Source organism: Polypterus senegalus, unplaced genomic scaffold (genome assembly GCF_016835505.1).
Source record: "Polypterus senegalus isolate Bchr_013 unplaced genomic scaffold, ASM1683550v1 scaffold_3293, whole genome shotgun sequence".
In the NCBI taxonomy this organism is placed as follows: domain Eukaryota; kingdom Metazoa; phylum Chordata; class Cladistia; order Polypteriformes; family Polypteridae; genus Polypterus; species Polypterus senegalus.
The window spans coordinates 15920-34464 of NW_024381625.1; the positions used below are offsets into that span (position 1 = coordinate 15920).

At 37.3% G+C, this 18545-nt stretch overlaps 1 protein-coding gene across 1 annotated transcript in view; it reads right to left on the reverse strand.

Annotated features, from left to right (window-relative positions):
* The window catches only part of LOC120520708 (kinesin-like protein KIF14), a gene marked incomplete at both ends in the record, with an annotated part of 30579 nt that extends 12350 nt beyond the window's left edge, over nt 1-18229 (reverse strand). The window contains 2 exons of the mRNA XM_039742872.1: nt 116-263; nt 18069-18229. Of these exons, the coding sequence (XP_039598806.1) occupies nt 116-263; nt 18069-18229 (309 nt within the window). The remainder of the gene's footprint in view (nt 1-115; nt 264-18068) is intronic.
* Between the last annotated feature and the right edge of the window lie 316 nt (nt 18230-18545).

An 18545-nucleotide genomic window follows, 5' to 3' on the forward strand; every position in this document is an offset into this window, starting at 1 on the left:
TGAATCAAGATCTAAGATGTTAAGAATCGGGCAATGAAGAATTTCACTAATGCAGAAACCCTACTTTCCCCACTTCACCCTAGTAACAACTCCCTAGTTATTCTCAGAAGGTTACCATTTCATCTTGGAAAGCACAAAGTCCATCTTCGTAACGTTCATGAGGATCACTCAAGTCCTTTTGTGCAGCATCTTTTGCAGCCTGCAACCCCAGTAGAATTTCTTGCTGTGTATGTTGCCAAGCTTCATCAACTTCAGCTTCAATCCTAGAATCATGGATTTTAAAATGAATGCTTAGCCCCAAAACAAAACACCCTCACAGTTACTTTTGAAGTAAATTACTGTATATACTCGCGCATAAGTCGGGTCTTGAAACCCAAAAAACTCATCATAAAATCAGATTCCAACTTATACGCCCGTTCCAAAATGTGATTGTGTTTTAAAAAAAAAACACAACAAAAAACAAAACACAAATCAGTGCAAGCGTTGCTTCGGAATAGTGTGGGTATTACCGTGTGGTCACTTAGGCACAATACATCGTGTGCTCCGTGGTTACTCTCTCAGGTGCGTTAGCATATCATAATCTCTTGGACCAATAGCGAGTTTTCCTCATTCGTCTTATACGATTGACATTATACAATACCAGAAATTGTACAGTAAAATCAAGTCCCGACTTATCCGGGAGAACTTAACCACAGTATATACGGTAATTTAGGAAATGAACCAAAAAAGAAAAAAGAAAAAGCTGTCACCAAGGGATAAACCGATAGAAGTTAGTCTGCACCAGTGTTTCCCAACTTCAGTCCTGGGGCCCACTGTGGCTGCAGGTTTTATTCCAACTAGCTTGTTTTATTTAATATTTTTTATATATATATATATATATATATATATATATATATATATATATATATATATATATATATATATATATATATATATATATATGAGGGGCGTTCAGGAAAAAAAGATTGGTTTGTAAATATATACATTGGTTCAGATATTTATATCGGTTCAGATACATTGGTTTGAATATATACATTGGTTTTAATACATCCATTCAGATATATATTTCGGTTCAAATATATACATTGGTTGGGATGTATTGGTTGAGATATATACATCGGTTTGAATACATCCGTTCAGATATATACATTGGTTTAGATACATTGGTTGAAAATATATAAATTGGTTTGCATAGATCCGTTCTGATATATATACATTGGTTGAGATACATCCGTTCAGATTTATACATTGGTTAAAATAGATTGGTTTAGATATATACATCGGTTCAGATACATCCGTTCTGATATATATATTGGTTCAGATAGATCGGTTCAGATATATACATTGGTTGGGATTTATGGGCAGGCACAACGCGGTCACCCATGTTTAGCATCTCCCTTTTGCTTCATCATTGCTTCAACACTGTTGTAATTATTGTGAACATTTTATACAAGCAGCATACGCTTGTCTGTCGCGCTTTTGTTTCGTAAGCCCTATTTGTTGGGGTCCTCGATTTCAAAGCACTTTTTTCCTTTCATTATTTAAAACACTGCGCAGATACCCGCCTCTTCGCTCGCTCCGTCCCGCCCGCTCATTGTACCCGCCTCACTCGCTCCCTCTTGTCCCTCCCATGACAGATTCTTCTCAAAAGCAGAGTTACTAGAAAGCATTAATCGCAACCGCAGTACCTCCCATATTTCACCTCATGAGACGCTGGTTTATCATTGGTGGAAAGCCCGGTGATATCTGTTATTCCGTATTGGCAGCATTTCATTAAAGAGCGATCTGCTTCAGCAAGGAACTTAGTCCTGTTTGCTGAAAGAATGTTATGGAGGAAAACACTGGAGTTGCTCTCTTTCTTTAAATGTTGATCAGGGATCAAAATGACCAGAATATTCCGCATCACAAATAACTGATGTTTAACTGATGTTTTTATAGTAAAACGAACAAAACCACACACACTCACAAACTCACAAATCATGGGTCGCACGTACTACTAATTAAGCGTATCTGTCAAGGGCGATTATTTTTTCACCCCATAAAACAGATTCTTCTCAAAAGCTGAATTACCAGGAAGCATTGATCGCAACCGCAGTACCTCCCATTTTTCACCTCAACAGACGCTGGTTTATCATTGACCGAAAGCCGCCCGGTGATTTCTGTTATTCCGTATTGGCAGCATTTCATTAAAGGGCGATCTGGTTCAGCAAGGAACTTAGTCCTGTTAGCTGAAAGGATGTTATGGATGTAAACACTGGAATAGCACTGTTTCTTCTGAATGTTTATCAGTGATCAGGGACCAGATTGATCAGAATATTCCTGCTTCACAAATAACTGATGTCTATTTTTATTGTAAAACTGAGAAAACCAAACACGCGCTACACAACACAAATACTCAAACTCACACATTGTGGGTCGCACATACTGCTGATTAAGTGTATCTGTCACGGACGATCATTTTTTTTACCTAATAAAACTTTAGTTCGTCAAATTTAGAAAGCAGCGAGGTGATTTCTATTATTCCTTATTGGCAGCATTTAATTTAAAGATGATTCACGTCAACGAGGTGAAAGAGTCTCTTATTTTGACAGGGCGATCGTTTTTAAGGCTTAAGCATTTTTGATTGACTTACAAAAGAAAATAGCTATTACTTACCCGTAGTGCTCAAAATTATAATGCGCGTATCTATAAGGAAGAGGTGGTGGTAAGATTGCTGACTCGCAGTTAAATGATCACTGGTTTGTGTCCAGGGGGCTTCCTTTCTGTTATTTTATTTATTTACCTATTTATTTTTACAAATTGCTTTGAGTAGTAAGAAAGGCGCTATAAAAACGTAAGGAATTAATAACAATTGTATTATTATTATTATTATTATTATACGTGTGAATGCATGATCAAATTCAGCCGCTGCGTAGTGGGGTAAGAATAGGGACAATACCACGAGTTCATTGAAATAATTACACAGCAAGGTGCACACGCAATGCAAACATAATGTGTATATTATTGAAGTAAAGGTTCATATAAATTAATTATATACAACTTTTTAACAAGTTGAGAGATGTCAACTGGTTAAAATGCACGAAATTATACATGATTGCTTTACAGTTCACACATAGTGTATGTATATTGTTAAAATAATGATATAAAATCCTATAAAATGCTATAGAATCTGCGTCGTAGACTTATTTTGTGTCAAATTTCTTCAAAGAAGTTTTTAATTAGTTTGCTTTAAAAAAATCTTACGGCAAACATGTGAACCGTAGAAAATCGCTGATCTTTATCAATTTGTTTTAATGCATGCTCCGTGCAAAATGCTGTCATATCTGTTAGTAAACATGCACGCACAGCGATGTCCTGATGTCTGCGTTCTAAGGCTGCAGGTAAATTAAACGCTATTGACGTTTTACCGGGGTGCTTTGTGATTGAGGGCGGACAGTAAACTTTGTTAAAATGATATCGAAAAATACCAGTCGTCAGTTGTGTTTTTTAGTCGTTTTGGCGTGTTTACTGTTCTGTTACCAAAAAATTCTTCAACGGGGATCATCAACAAAGAAACATGGATAGTAAGATTTAGTAAAATATCAGTAATAATAATACATTGCTCGACGCCTAGTAACACTTTACAAAGACATTTAAAAGACAGCTCGTTAAAATAAATGTAGCAGTCCATTGTCACGCTATAAGTGACAGCTTGCTCTTAAACATTTACACAGGTGTTTTTTCCTGGGAATAAAAAAGGGGGAAAAATCCACGGGAAATGTTTTGTTTTTGAACTCAAATTTCACCTCAAGCCATGTGAGTCATTAAAACTATTGGAATGAAAACGCATGTCTCATCCACTGGTCGGTACGCTCATTTTCCATGGCTGCTGTAGAGCTGTAAAATGTGTGCCCTCTGACTGCTGATTATACAAAATAGTTAAAAATATGTAAAATTGATTTTAAAAGGTTGTAGATATAGTTTTCTATATAATCTTCTCCACTATGTGTTTGCATCCTATTCCCTACAGGCAACACTCATTTCCATGGCTAGAGCAGATCCATGGGCTTGTGTGCACCCTGTCTGCCTCTTTCAAAATGAACCCTGGATAACTAATATTGTCTGAAATCCATGGTAAAAGATTGTTGAAAGTCATCTATATAACTTTCAAGTCTACTGTGTCCCATTATCCTCTCCACTCAAAGGGACACTCACTTCTACAGCTGAGCTTTTGCGTCAGAGTTGTGAGCTTCAACTGTTGCTTGCAGAATGAACATTAGACAATTTTATTGGATTGGCTGTTTTTTCATTATATTAATATTAATTTATTTATTCATTCAGCCTCTGTTAAAAAAAGAAGCACATTTTCCCTTAGAGTACAAGTTCTATCTAATTATCTATCTATATGAAATACATGAGACTTGGAAAAATTCATATTATTTGTCAAATGAAGTACCAAATATCCACATTTGTAGGACAAGTCAATTAAAGAGTCCGACAAACAGCAACTGAGATATTAAAACATTTTATTGAATCTGTTCTGACAATTATAGTCTTTTAATTAAAATAATGATTATAATTATCAGAAAACGTAGCCATTTTAATGTCAGCATAAAACCAGGCCAGTAACATTTTTTTGAAATAATTTCAGCAGTTTTATAAATTCCAGAATGTACACCAATAGCACTGGCATGAACTTCCTTACAAGTATCCTTTGTCTCCTAAACTCAACAAATAACTTTCATATTCCTCCTGTTGCTCTGCTTGTCTTTTTTGACAATAGTAAAGGTCATCCTCTTTAAAAAATTATATTCACGCAGCAATTAAAAATATGGTTATAATGTAAAACACTTCAAACAAGCCTGTAAAATGTACATTTTCTTTGTTTAAGTTGACTTCTTCAATGGATCTAACACTTACAACATGGGGCACTACAACACACATACACAAATATCTTTTAGTATTGTTTTAATATAGCCTTGAAAATTGTTGGTATCTGTCCTCTATCCAAGCCACCCATTTACAAAAGAGATTTACAGGCTTGGGCCCAGGACAAAAAATGAGACGGAAAGAAATGCCAAACTAGTGCTTACCACACTGACGCTTGCTCATACTACTACAGTTTAAAAGTGCCACCCAACCTGATGCCAACTCTTTCAGATGGGTAGTGAAACCAAGAAAATGTATTAATGGACACAGGAAAAAGTTAAAAGACTTATTCTGACAGTGACCATGTTGGGGATTGTTGATCTGTGAAGTGGCAGTAAAAATAAAAAAAATTTAAAAACCTGATTACAAAATATATTAAGAAAACTCAAAAGGTTTGATTAATTTATGAAAACTCCATAGAATACTTTCTAATACATGTTTTTCCTTCAACAGTCATGCTAATGTCAGAATTTGTGTGTTTTATCACTTATACTTTGTGCACATATTGATGCTGTTTTATGGAAAACGCAAGCACACAGTAAATAATTATCAGCGGTTACAATTTAAATGTATATTTGCAGTATATACTGTACTGTATCCTGAAATGCCAAATTAGAAATGAGAAGATGATGAAAAGTTATATTTTGTTTAATATACTTTAAACAAACTGATCACAAAATGTCCTAATCAGTTTGACTTTGTTGGTACCCTAGAGTGGCACATATCCTGGAAGAAGTCCTATCAGGTTTATTTGGATTTAAAAAACCAAAATAATAATAATAATAATAATATATTACATTTATATAGCATTTTTCTGGCTACTCACAGCGATTTTCATAGACATACTTAAAAAAAGACAGTGTAAGCGCTTGATTTTTTTTTTTAATTAGTGGATGAGTAAGGACATAGTAAACAAAAAGTGATATAGAAGACTTCCTTCAATCTCTTTAAATAAACTATGGACAGTTTTGTAATTCCAGTGTTAATTTACAAGCAGAAGACGGGGGCACGCGTTTCTACAGCATAGACCAAGCTGTGGAAATAAGTGTCTCCTCTGCTAGAAGGGATTAAGAGACACACTCGATATGAAAACGTTATAAAAGACTGTCTAATAGACTTATTAAAGAAACTGTGCACAATTGTAACTGCCTGGTGTTCATTTTGTAATGGACCACAGCAGATAAGGAATGCCACAGGCTGCTAAAAGTTTTTTAAATACATTTGATGAGTTTTAATCTCCCATGAAAAACGGTGCAAGAACTCCTATGTGTTTTATAGGATAATTGCACCTGCTGTGAAAATGAGAATCCTCTCCAATGTACAGGAGGTGAAAGGGTGGGTGTGATAGGAAATTTATTTATTTATTTATATAGAACTACTGTATATTTCATTCCAATAGTTTTGATTGGCTCACATGGCGGAGGTGAAATTTGAGTTCAACAACAAAACCTTTCCCGTGGATTTTTCCCCCCTTTTTTATTCCCAGGAAAAACCACCTGTGTAAATGTTTAAGAGCAAGCTGTCACTTATAGCATGACAATGGATTGCTACATTTATTTTAACGAGCTCATCATTTTACCAAAGTTTACTGTCCGCCCTCAATCACAGAGCACCCCAGTAAAATGTCAATAGCGTTTAATTTACCTGCAGCCTTAGAACGCAGACATCAGGACATCGCTGTGCGTGCATGTTTATTAACAGATATGACAGCATTTTGCACGGAGCATGCGTTAAAACAAATTGATTAAGATCAGCGATTTTCAACGGTTCACATGTTTGCCGTAAGATTTTTTTAAAGCAAACTAATTAAAAACTTCTTTGAAGAAATTTGACACAAAATAAGTCTACGCAGATTCTATACCATTTTATAGGAATTTTACATCATTATTTTAATAATATACATACACTATGTGTGGACTATAAAGCAATACATGTATAATTTCGTGCATTTTAACCAGTTGACATCTCTCAACTTGTTAAAAAGTTGAATATAATTAATTTATATGAACCTTTACTTCAATAATATACACATTATGTTTGCATTGCGTGTGCACCTTGCTGTGTAATTATTTCAATGAACTCGTGGTATTGTCCTTATTCATACCCCACTACAGCGGCTGAATTTGATCATGCATTCACACGTATAATAATAATAATAATAATAATAATAATAATAATAATAATAATATATATTATTGTTATTAATTCCTTACATTTCTTACTACTCAAAGCAATTTGTAAAATAAATAAGTAAATAAATAAAATAACAGAAAGGAAGCCCCCCGGACACAAACCAGTGATCATTTAACTGCGAGTCAGCAATCTTACCACCACCTCTTCCTTATAGATACGCGCATTATAATTTTGAGCACTACGGGTAAGTAATAGCTATTTTCTTTTGTAAGTCAATCAAAAATGCTTAAGCCTAAAAAAAGATCGCCCTATCAAAATAAGAGACTCTTTCACCTTGTTGAAGTGAATCATCTTTAAATTAAATGCTGCCAATAAGGAATAATAGAAATCACCCGCTGCTTTCTAACTTTGACGAACTAAAGTTTTATTGGGTGAAAAAAAAATGATCGTCCGTGACAGATACACTTAATCAGCAGTATGTGCGACCCACGATGTGTGAGTTTGAGTATTTGTGTTGTGTACGCGTGTGTTTGGTTTTCTCAGTTTTACAATAAAAACAGACCTCAGTTATTTGTGAAGCAGGAATATTCTGATCAATCTGGTCCCTGATCACTGATAAACATTCAGAAGAAACAGTGCTATTCCAGTGTTTTCCTCCATAACATCCTTTCAGCAAACAGGACTAAGTTCCTTGCTGAACCAGATCGCCCTTTAATGAAATGCTGCCAATACGGAATAACAGAAATCACCGGGCGGCTTTCGGTCAATGATAAACCAGCGTCTGTTGAGGTGAAAACATGGGAGGTACTGCGGTTGCACTCAATGCTTCCTGGTAACTCAGCTTTTGAGAAGAATCTGTTTTATGGGGTGAAAAAATAATCGTCCTTGACAGATACGCTTAATCAGTAGTACGTGCGACCCACGATTTGTGAGTGTGAGTGTGTGTGCTGCGTGCGTGCTGTGTGTGGTTTTGTTAGTTTTACTATAAAAATAGTTAAACATCAGTTATTTGTGATGCGGGAATATTCTGGTCATTTTGATCCCTGATGAACATTTAAAGAAACAGAGCAACTCCAGTGTTTTCCTTCATAAAATCCTTTCAGCAAACAGGACTAAGTTCCTTGCTGAAGCAGATCGCCCTTAAATGAAATGCTACCAATACGGAATAACAGATGTCACCAGGCGGCTTTCCACCAATGATAAACCAGCGTCTGAGGAGGTGAAAAAATGGGACGTACTGTGGTTGTGATTAATGCTTTCTAGTAACTCTGCTTTTGAGAAGAATCTGTCATGGGAGGGACAAGAGGGAGCGAGTGAGGCGGGTACAATGAGCCGACGGAGCGAGGCTAAGAGGCGGGTATCTGCGCGAGTGTTTTAAATAATGAAAGGAAAAAAAGTGCTTTGAAATCGAGGGCCCCCAACAAATAGGGCTTACGAAACAAAACGCGACAGACAAGCGTATGCTGCTTGTATAAAATGTTCACAATAATTACAACAGTGTTGAAGCAAAAGGGAGATGCTAAACATGGGTGACCGCGTTGTGCCTGCCCATAAATCCCAACCAATGTATATATCTGAACCGATCTATCTGAACCAATATATATATCAGAACGGATGTATCTGAACCGATGTATATATCTAAACCAATCTATTTTAACCAATATATATATTTAAACCAATGTATATCAACCAATATATATATCTCAACCAATGTATATATTTGAACGGATGTATTCAAACCAATGTATAAATCTGAACGGATGTATTCAAACCGATGTATATATCTCAACCAATACATCCCAACCAATGTATATATTTGAACCGAAATATATATCTGAATGGATGTATTAAAACCAATGTATATATTCAAACCAATGTATCTGAACCGATATAAATATCTGAACCAATGTATATATTTACAAACCAATCTTTTTTTCCTGAACGGCCCCTCATAATATATATATATATATATATATATATATATATATATATATATATATATATATATATGTACACACACACACACACACACACTCTTAGTTTTCTAATTTCTATATTATTCCTAAAACACAGATTTTATATATAAAAATTGTACCAATCAATTATATGAGAATAATGTTTTTTTTTCTTTAACAATATTTTCATCTTGATTTTTCATTCTACTTTTCTAGGTGTTTCAATTGTTTAATTAATCAATTATTTACTAATTAGTGGGTCGGATGCTAAAGAAGTTGCAGCCTTTGATTATTCAGTGTTTGCCTGCGTGTCTGCTCTGCTCATTTTTAATTGTCATTATTAAGATGCAACGCAAGGGAAAAACTGCACAGAAAAAGGGCAAAACAGAATGAAATCAACAAAAGAGAGTTAAGCATTTAAATCAATAGCAAAAGCAGAAATATTTCTACATGTCTTATAAATGTGAAAATCATGCTGCTGTGCTTTTCTGAATGTAGAATATTAGAACATTAGAACACTGTAGACGAGAGCAGGCCATTCAGCCCAACATAGCTCGCTAGTCCTATCCACTTATTTCTTCTAAAATAACATCAAGTCGAGTTTTGAAAGTCCCTAACGTCTTACTGTCCACCACACTACTTGGTCGCTTATTCCAAGTGTCTATCATTCTTTGTGTAAAGAAAAACTTCCTAATGTTTGTGAAATTTACCCTTAACAAGTTTCCAACTGTGTCCCCGTGTTCTTGATGAGCTCATTTTAAAATGCAAGTCTCGATCCACTGGACTAATTCCCTTCATAATTTTAAACACTTCACTCATGTCACCTCTTAATCTTCTTTTGCTTAAACTGTAAAGGCTCAGCTCTTTTAATCTTTCCTCATAATTCAACCCCTGTAGACCTGAAATCAGCCTAGTCGCCTTCTCTGGACCTTTTCTAGTGCTGTTATGTCCTTTTGTAGCCTGGAGACCAAAACTGCACACAGTACTCAAGATGAGGCCTCACCAGTGTGTTATAAAGGTTGAGCAGAACCTCCTGTGACTTGTACTCCACACATCAAGGCGCTATATAACCTGACATTCTGTTAGCCTTCTTAATGGCTTCTGAACACTGTCGGGAAGTCAATAGCTTAGAGTTCACTGTGACTCCTAAATCCTTCTCATAAGGTGTACTCTCGATTTTCCGACCGCCCATTGTGTATTCAAACCTAATATTTTTACTTCCTATGTGTAATACTTGACATTTACTGACACTAAATTTCATCTGCCACAAATCTGCCCAAGCCTGTATGCTATCCAAGTCCTTCTGTAATGATATAACGGATTCCAAATTATCTGCTAATCCACCTATCTTGGTATCATCTGCAAACTTAACCAGCTTGTTCCTTATATTCCTATCTAAATCATTTATATATATTTAAAATAGCAGCAGCCCTAGCACTGACCCCTGCTGGTCACCACTCTTAACATCAGCCAGTTCTGATTTGGTTCCTCACACCCTCATCATCACCCTCTGCTTCCTGTGTCTGAGCCAATTCTGCACCCCTCTAAAAACATCACCCTGAACTCCCACTTCTTTTAGTTTGATGCCCACCTCTCATGTGGCACCTTATCAAATGCTTTCTGAAAGTCCAGATAAATAATCTCATCTGCTCCACTTTGATCGTATGCTTTTGTTGCCTCCTCATAGAATTCCAGCATGTTAGTAAAACACGACCTCCCTCTTCTGAACCCACGCTGACTGTTCAGAATAACTCCTGTCCTTGCCATGTGTTGCTCAATCTTATCCTTAATAATTCCTTCCATTAATTTTCCTGTTATGAATGTTAAGCTTACTGGCCTATGGTTGCTTGGATCTGCCCGGTCACCCTTTTTATATAACGGGATGATATTTGCCATTTTCCAGTCCTTTGGAATCTCCAGTGCGCAGTGACTTCCTAAAAATATGTGTCAAGGGTTTATATCTGTACTCACTAGCCTCCTTAAGAACACAAGGATAAATATCTGGGCCTGGTGATTTGTTTGATTTCATCTTATTTAATCTGAGCAGCACTTCGCCCTCTACAATTTCCAAATTCCTCAGTCCCTCCTTAGTAGTTTGCGTTTACCTCTGGGACGTTATCCACTTGCTCACTAGAATAACAGAAGAGGAGAAATAAATACCAACTAATTAAATGAGATCAGTGCTACCAGGTGTTGCCACTGATTAAGAATCTGGTTGAAACAAAACCCTGCAGCCACAGCACCGAGGTTGGGAAACACTGGCCTACACAAACTGGTATATGAAGATTCATTTCTCAATTGTATAGTATGACATACTTCCAACAGCTTTTATATTCAGATCTTTCAAAATTCTCTAAGATGCCTTGGATATAAAATAAATACAGGTAGCCTGGACCAGTTCTATCACTGGTAAAGATTTGAAAATTTACTGTAGAGCAGGGGTGTCCAACTCCGGTCCTGGTGGGTCGCTGTGGCTGCAGGTTTTTTTTATTTTTTTTATTTTATTGATTTTATTGTAATCATTCCATACAAATTGATCAATTTTTACAAAAAATAGGCTTGAAAACAAATCAACCTCCACCCCTGAGAAAGAGGGCATGACCAACAGAATAAAACTTAAAGCTAGAAAAAATAAATTGATGAGTTTAATAGGTGGATAAAGGAAGAGAATCTACTTCCTCAGTGCTTTAAGAGCTTATTCTATAATGTTATTGATCAGAACCTGCCAGGTTTTGAAAAAGTTCTGCACAGATCCTCTAAGTGAGAATTTGATTTTTTCCCATTTCAAATAATATAAAACATCAGTTACCCACTGACTTAAAAGAGGAGAGTTAGGATTCTTCCAGCTTAGCAAACTAAGTCTGCGTGCCAATAGTGAAGTAAAGCCAATCACAGTTTGTTTGTCCTTCCACTTTAAGCCCCTCTGTCATGCCCCCAAACACAGCTGTTAGTGGGTTAGAGGGATTGAGACACCAAGGCTGTCTGGTAGGCACGTAAATCTTCGTCCAGAATGATGTTAATTTGGCGCAGGCCCAAAACATGTGACACAGTGAGGCTGGAGCTCGATTGCAACGTTCAGAGGTTGGATTTTGCCCGGGAAACATTTTAGACAGTTTTAAGCGAGACAGATGTGCTCGATATATGATTTGAAGTTGAATAATTGTATGCTTTGCGCATATGGAGCTCGAGTGAATTCTCTGCATTGCTACCTTCCTCTCCTTTTCGGATATGTTGAGTGAGAGACCCTTTTCCATTGTCCTCTTGAATCTTTGAAAGGGAGGGACTGTAAAATAATTTTATATATTACAGGAATGCTGTCTGAATTCCCACACCTCTAGTTTTCTCTGCAAAGCTGGAATGGAACATTTGGCCAGTCCAGTCCTTTTGCAGCCGGAACGGATTTTCATTCTAATCATATTCTTAATCAGTGAGCCGTTTTTGCTGCTGATTAATTTGTTTTATCTTCGTTTTAACGGACACAGACCCCTTAGTTTTTTTTTCTTTTTCCTTAATGAGTAGCCAAACAAGAATGAGACACCAAACACGCCACCTCATGACCAGCTAACCTGAAAATAAAGAGATGTGAAGGTCTCAGTCATGATGGTTTGCTCAGGTTGCCCAAAGATCTTGATGGTGGTCTTAGAAAAAACAGAAACATCAGTAGTCTGCTGTGGCAGAATGAGAGCAGCAACAAGTCATGATATTCAGTAACAGCTTTAATGAACAGCAAGAATCGACTTCTCATTAAGAAACTGGTTGGAGTGAACTTGGCTGCAGTATGACATTCCAGTTTAGCTAGTCATCTGTCGTCTCGTTTCACATTTCATTCTGTTTGTCTGCCATTTATTGAAGAAAAATCAATTCAAAGGACTGAATCCATAAAAACAGGGCTATTAAAAAGAAGGGTAAAGGAGTTAATTGTATGTTCTCAACCTCTCTCTCTCCTGCGAAACCAAAAACTTTCAGATTTTTTTTGAACAGGCAACTACAATAGTCGATAAAAGCAAAACTTTCACAAAGCCTTTGACTCGGTCGTCCCACAATGAAGATCAATTCTGAAACGAGAAGCTGTAAGCATCAGAGACAACTTTACAAAAGTGGAGCTTAAATTGGTTAACCGGCAGGAGACAGAGTACAGAGAAGAGGACATCGGTAGAGTACTTCATGGGCTGTCCTGGGACCACTCATTTTCTGATTTTTATTAATGATAGTAGTAAAGGATACTATATTTGAAGGAATAGCAGACACTGAGCAGGCCATAAACTAAAACTCGGGGAACTTTGGAGCAAGGTTATTATAGTTTTGACTTCTTATTAGTTTTTATTTCTATATTTTTTCTGACGTTACTTGGAAATTCAGTTTAGTTATAGTTTTCTTCCTCATATATTTTAGTTTAAATTTAGTTTTTATTTCACAAAGACATTTCTATTTTTATATATTTAGTTTTAGTAATTATGGTCTGGTTAAAGAGCTACTATGGAGTTTAGTTTTGTGTCACAGTCAGAATTGTACACTTAAAAGGTCAGGATATGACTTTAAAAGCTAACTATATCACATCATTTACTATATACTGTATATGAACAATTTTACATAATTTAAAAATAATTTTCTTTGTCATTTGTGCTAAACAAATGTGCTCTGATTGTTGGCACTTTTTAATCTTTTTTTGCCCAGAATGGGACAATTTGTAATGAAATTTAGGTGAATTTTAAGGTTTGAGCTTTTTTTTTTTTACTCTAAATGTCTACAGCACACAACATATCTCACTCCAAGACAATGTGCTTATAATGAATGCCTTCAATATTACATTCAAAAATCTCCCATACTGGGCTTCAGTGTTCTCCTGTGCGAAGTGGCAGGTGAATTACTGTCAACAAAACGCAGGCACCTGAGAAATTAATTGAAGCGTTACTCACTCGTGATTTTTCTGTCCACGATAAAGGTTTGTTGACCAGCACATTCCGACTTCAGGAGTTTTAATTGCATCTCGATATACAAGAAGCGCAAAGAAAGGAGGCACAGTAAATCGCTTTCTACTTTACACGCCCGTAGTCCATTCGCTGTGTCACCGTAAATGCTGTGTGAACACCCGCCCTCCGCCACCAGTCCGCCATTCAATGGATGGATAGATGCGGCAGCTTATGGTGGATGAGTTTGTTTTAGGGTTAAAGACTAACAGCATGAACATTCATTCAAAAATGAAAACTAAAAAATATTTTTAATATGTTATTTTATTTCAGTTAGTCTTTCCAGCTACTTTAACAGTTTCGTTTAGTTTTTTCATTTCAGCTTTGTTAATTATTTTGTTTCAGTTTATGAAAATGTTTAATAAATAGTTTCAGTTTTGATTTTAGTTTTCGTTAACTATAATAACCTTGCTTTAGACAAGGTACAGAAGTTTAATGGAGAAAAGTGCAAAGTGCTACGCGCAGGTCAAAGGAACATCAGCTATAAATACAAGATGGGAGATGCGGAGAAATGGGAAGCAACCCCTGTAAAGGATTTAGGAGTTTGACAAAGTCTTCATCTATGCAAGTGTAGAAGTTATTAAAAAGGCAAATAAAATGTCTTGCTATATCACAAAAAGCTGTTGAATTTAAAGCGAGGCGTTATGCTCAAACTATATAATGCACTAGTAAGACCACCTCTGGAGTAGTGTGTGCAGTTCTGGTCATCAGACTACAAGACAGATATGGCAGCACTTGAAGTGGTGCTGAGGTGAACAACCAAGTGCATCTCAGGACTTGTCAAGGACATGTCCTACCGTGACAGACTCTGGGAATTAAAACCGTTTAGCAGGTGTAGACCTACCATCAGGGTGCACCCTTAACAAGAAGGGGTCTTTACATGTTGAACCCCCAATGAAATATTACCAAGGGGTATGCTGGATGTAACAGTCAAACGACCACAAGCCAAAAATCACCAAGGGGAGAAGGCTTCATGAAACTATCGAGTAGGGGTCTCCAACCTTTTCCCCCAGAGAGCTACATTTACAAAATGAAATGGCAGAGAGCTCCTCATGTTTTCTAACGTTTATTCTTATCGCTTATTTCAACTCAAACAAACTGAATAAGCTTGGTTTTGCCTGAACATTTACAAAATGCTGGTGTCCACAACTCACATTTTGCATTAACCCATCACAAAAAATATTTTGTTCACCTGCAAGTGCATTTTGTATGTCTGTATGCTTTTTCTAGTGTATCTCACACTACTAAATTAAAACATGAATGCTGTCAGAACTAAACAATGCAATTACAAATCCACAGATCTGACTTACTCATTTGTCATTGTGTCACATGTCACGGTTTCACTTAACAAGAGAATTCACAGGACCAGTTATGCGTGTGAGATGTGTTTTTTCGTTAGTCAGTACACTGATGAAGTGTATTTAAGAAGAGTTACCAGCATTTGTAAGTCAGTCATCTCTTTCCGTGTACTGGGCGGCTCCACGTACTTGTCAATAAAGGAAATCTTCTCATGCTGGACTGGCTTTGTGATTTAATTATGACATCTTCTAATGACATGTCGAACTTTCAAGTCATGTTACTTCTTGGCTCTATAAACTTCCTGCTTCATTATATCTGGACTCTTGATTCTCTTCATTTTAAAAGAAACTTAAAACTCACCTTTTCAAAATTGCCTTCTCGGTGTCGTAGATGGAATCCTTTTAAAGTTGTTTTAATTATTTGTACAAAATGCAATAAAACATGTTTCATTTAGTTTTATTTATATAATTGTACTGTTTTATGGTTTTATCTTGTAATGAATCTAGAAGGGCGCAATTAAGTAAAATGTATTATACAGATGTGTATCAAAACTTTTAGTATGTTTGAACTGTTAGACATAGGAAAGTTGTGTCAAAGATTATACCATTTATCTGTACGCTGATTGGTGCAAACGGATGTGCTTTTTAACTATGTTATTAGAACAATCAAGACAGGGTGATGGCAGAAATTGGGCTACTGTTGGCCGAAGAAAGAGAAGATGATTAGGGAGCCGAGACGTGTCCAGAGGCAGGAGGAGAGGAGGAAAGTAAAGAGAGTGGATCGGAGGGTAGGAACTTTGAATGTTGGCATTATTACTGGTAAGGGGAGAGAGTTAGCAGATATGATGGAGAGAAGGAAGGTTGATATATTGTGAGAGCAAGACACTAAATGGAAGGGGAGTAAGGCCAGGTGGATTGAGGGGCATTCAAATTGTTCTACCATGGTGTGGATGGGAGGAGAAATGGAGTATGTTATGAAGTGAGTTATTCTGAAGGAACAGAAGGTCAAGAGTGCTTTGAGGTGAAGAGTATCAGACTGACTGATGATTATGAAGCTGAAAATTGGAGGTGTGATGATGTTGTTAGTGCATATGCACCGCAAGTTGGGTGTGCAGTGGGTGAGAAAGATGATTTTTGGAGTGAGTTGGATGAAGTGATGAACTGTGTACCCAAGGGACAGAAAATGGTGATTGGAGCAGATTTCAATGGACATGCTGGGGAAGAGAACAAAGGAGATGAGGAGGTGATGGGTAGGTATGGTGTCAAGGAGAGGAAAGAAGGTGGTCAGAGGATAGTGGATTTTGCTAAAAGGATGGACATGGCTGTGGTGAATACATATTTTAAGAAGAGGGAGGAACATAAGGTGGTGTACAAGAGTGGAGGAAGATGCACACAGGTAGATTACATCCTATGCAGAAGAGTTGATCTGAAGGAGACTGAAGACTGCAGTGGTGGCAGGGGAAAGTGTAGTTAAGCAGCATAGGATGGTAGTCTGTAGGATGACATTGGAGATCAGGAAGAGCAGGAGAGGGAGGGACGAGCCAAGGATCAAATGGTGGAAGCTGAAAAGGAAGACTGCAAGGTTGAGTTGAGGAAGGAGGCGGAGACAGGCACTGGGTGGCAGTGAAGAGTCACCAGACAGTTGGGCAACTACAGCAGATGTAGTAAGGGTGACAGCAAGAAGGGGGCTTGACGTGACATCTGAAAAGAGGAAGGAGGAAAAGGAAACCTGGTGGTGGAATGAGGAAATACAGGAGAGTATACAGAGGAAGAGGATGGCAAGAAGTGGGATAGTCAGAGAGATGCAGAAAGTAGACAAAAGTACAAGGAGATAAGGCACAAGGTGAAGAGAGAGGTGGTGAAGGCTAAAGAAAAAGCAGATGATGAGTTGTATGAGATGTTGGACACTAAGGAGGGAGAAAAGGACAGATTGGCTAGACAGAAGGACCGAGCTGGGAAAAGATGTGCAGCAGGTTAGGTGATAAAAGATAAAGATGGAAACGTACTCACAAGCAAGGAGAGTATGTTGAGCAGATGGAAAGAGTACTTCAAGAGGCTGATGAATGAAGAGAACAAGAGAGAAGTTGGATGATGTAGAGATAGTGAATCAGGAAGTGCAACGGATTAGCAAGGAGGAAGGACAGCTATGAAGAGGATGAAGAATGGAAAGGCCGCTGGTCCAGATGACATACTTGTGGAAGCATGGAGGTGTTTAGGAGAGATGGCAGTGGAGTCTTTAACTAGATTGTTTGATGGAATCTTGAAAAGTGAGAGGATGTCTGAGGAGTGGATAAGAAGTGTACTGGTGCTGATAAGGGGGATGTGCAGGACTGCAGTAACTACAGGGGGATAAAATTAATGAGCCACAGTATGAAGTTATGGGACAGAGTAGTGGAAGCTCAGTTAAGAAGTGAGGTGATGATTAGTGAGCAGCAGTAGGGTTTTATGCTAAGGAAGTACACCACAGATGCTATGTTTGCTGTCAGGATGTTGATGGAGAAGTTTAGAGAAGGCCAGAAGGAGTTCAATTGCGTCTGTGGACCTGGAGAAAGCAGATGACAGGGTGACTGAGAGGAGTTGTGGTATTGTATGAGGAAGTCGGGAGTGGCAGAGAAGTATGTAAGAGTTGTACAGGATATGTACGAGGGAAGTGTGACCGTGGTGAGGTCTGCTGTAGGAGTGACAGATACATTCATATACTTTATCTGATATACTTTATTAACCCCCAAGAGGATCTGTAACAGTGATCTTGACTATTCAAGACTTTAAAATTTTCCTGACAATTTATATAATATTTGTATTCTTACCTTTGGTTTTGTGCTTCAATCAACTCATTTTTAGCAAACTCAAAGTCGTGAGGCATCTCTTTACTGCTGCCCGAATCCTCTGAACTTTTCTGGTTTTTCTGAACCTCCAGTGGGTGATTGAATCGGAAATAGTGTTGACCCCCAAGAACAACTCGATCTCCCTATGAAGAAGAACATCAAGAAATTCAGGACAGAGTAGGCAAATCTTGCTAACAAGGCTTCTACGTGGATCACCTAAACTTAATTCAGGAGACAGTCTATTACTGGGTAAAATACACAAGCGTTTAAGTCAAGTTTACAAAGAAACTCTACCAAAGATACTTCCATGGCAGGGATTACAGGCGACAGTACTTTTAAGAAAACTATCACTTGATTTAATTAAGTAGTAAGAATTTTAGATTTGTACATCCTATAAGTACAAAAGCCATCCCCTAAATGATGATGAGGATGATCTACATATATAGCTTTTCTTCGCTA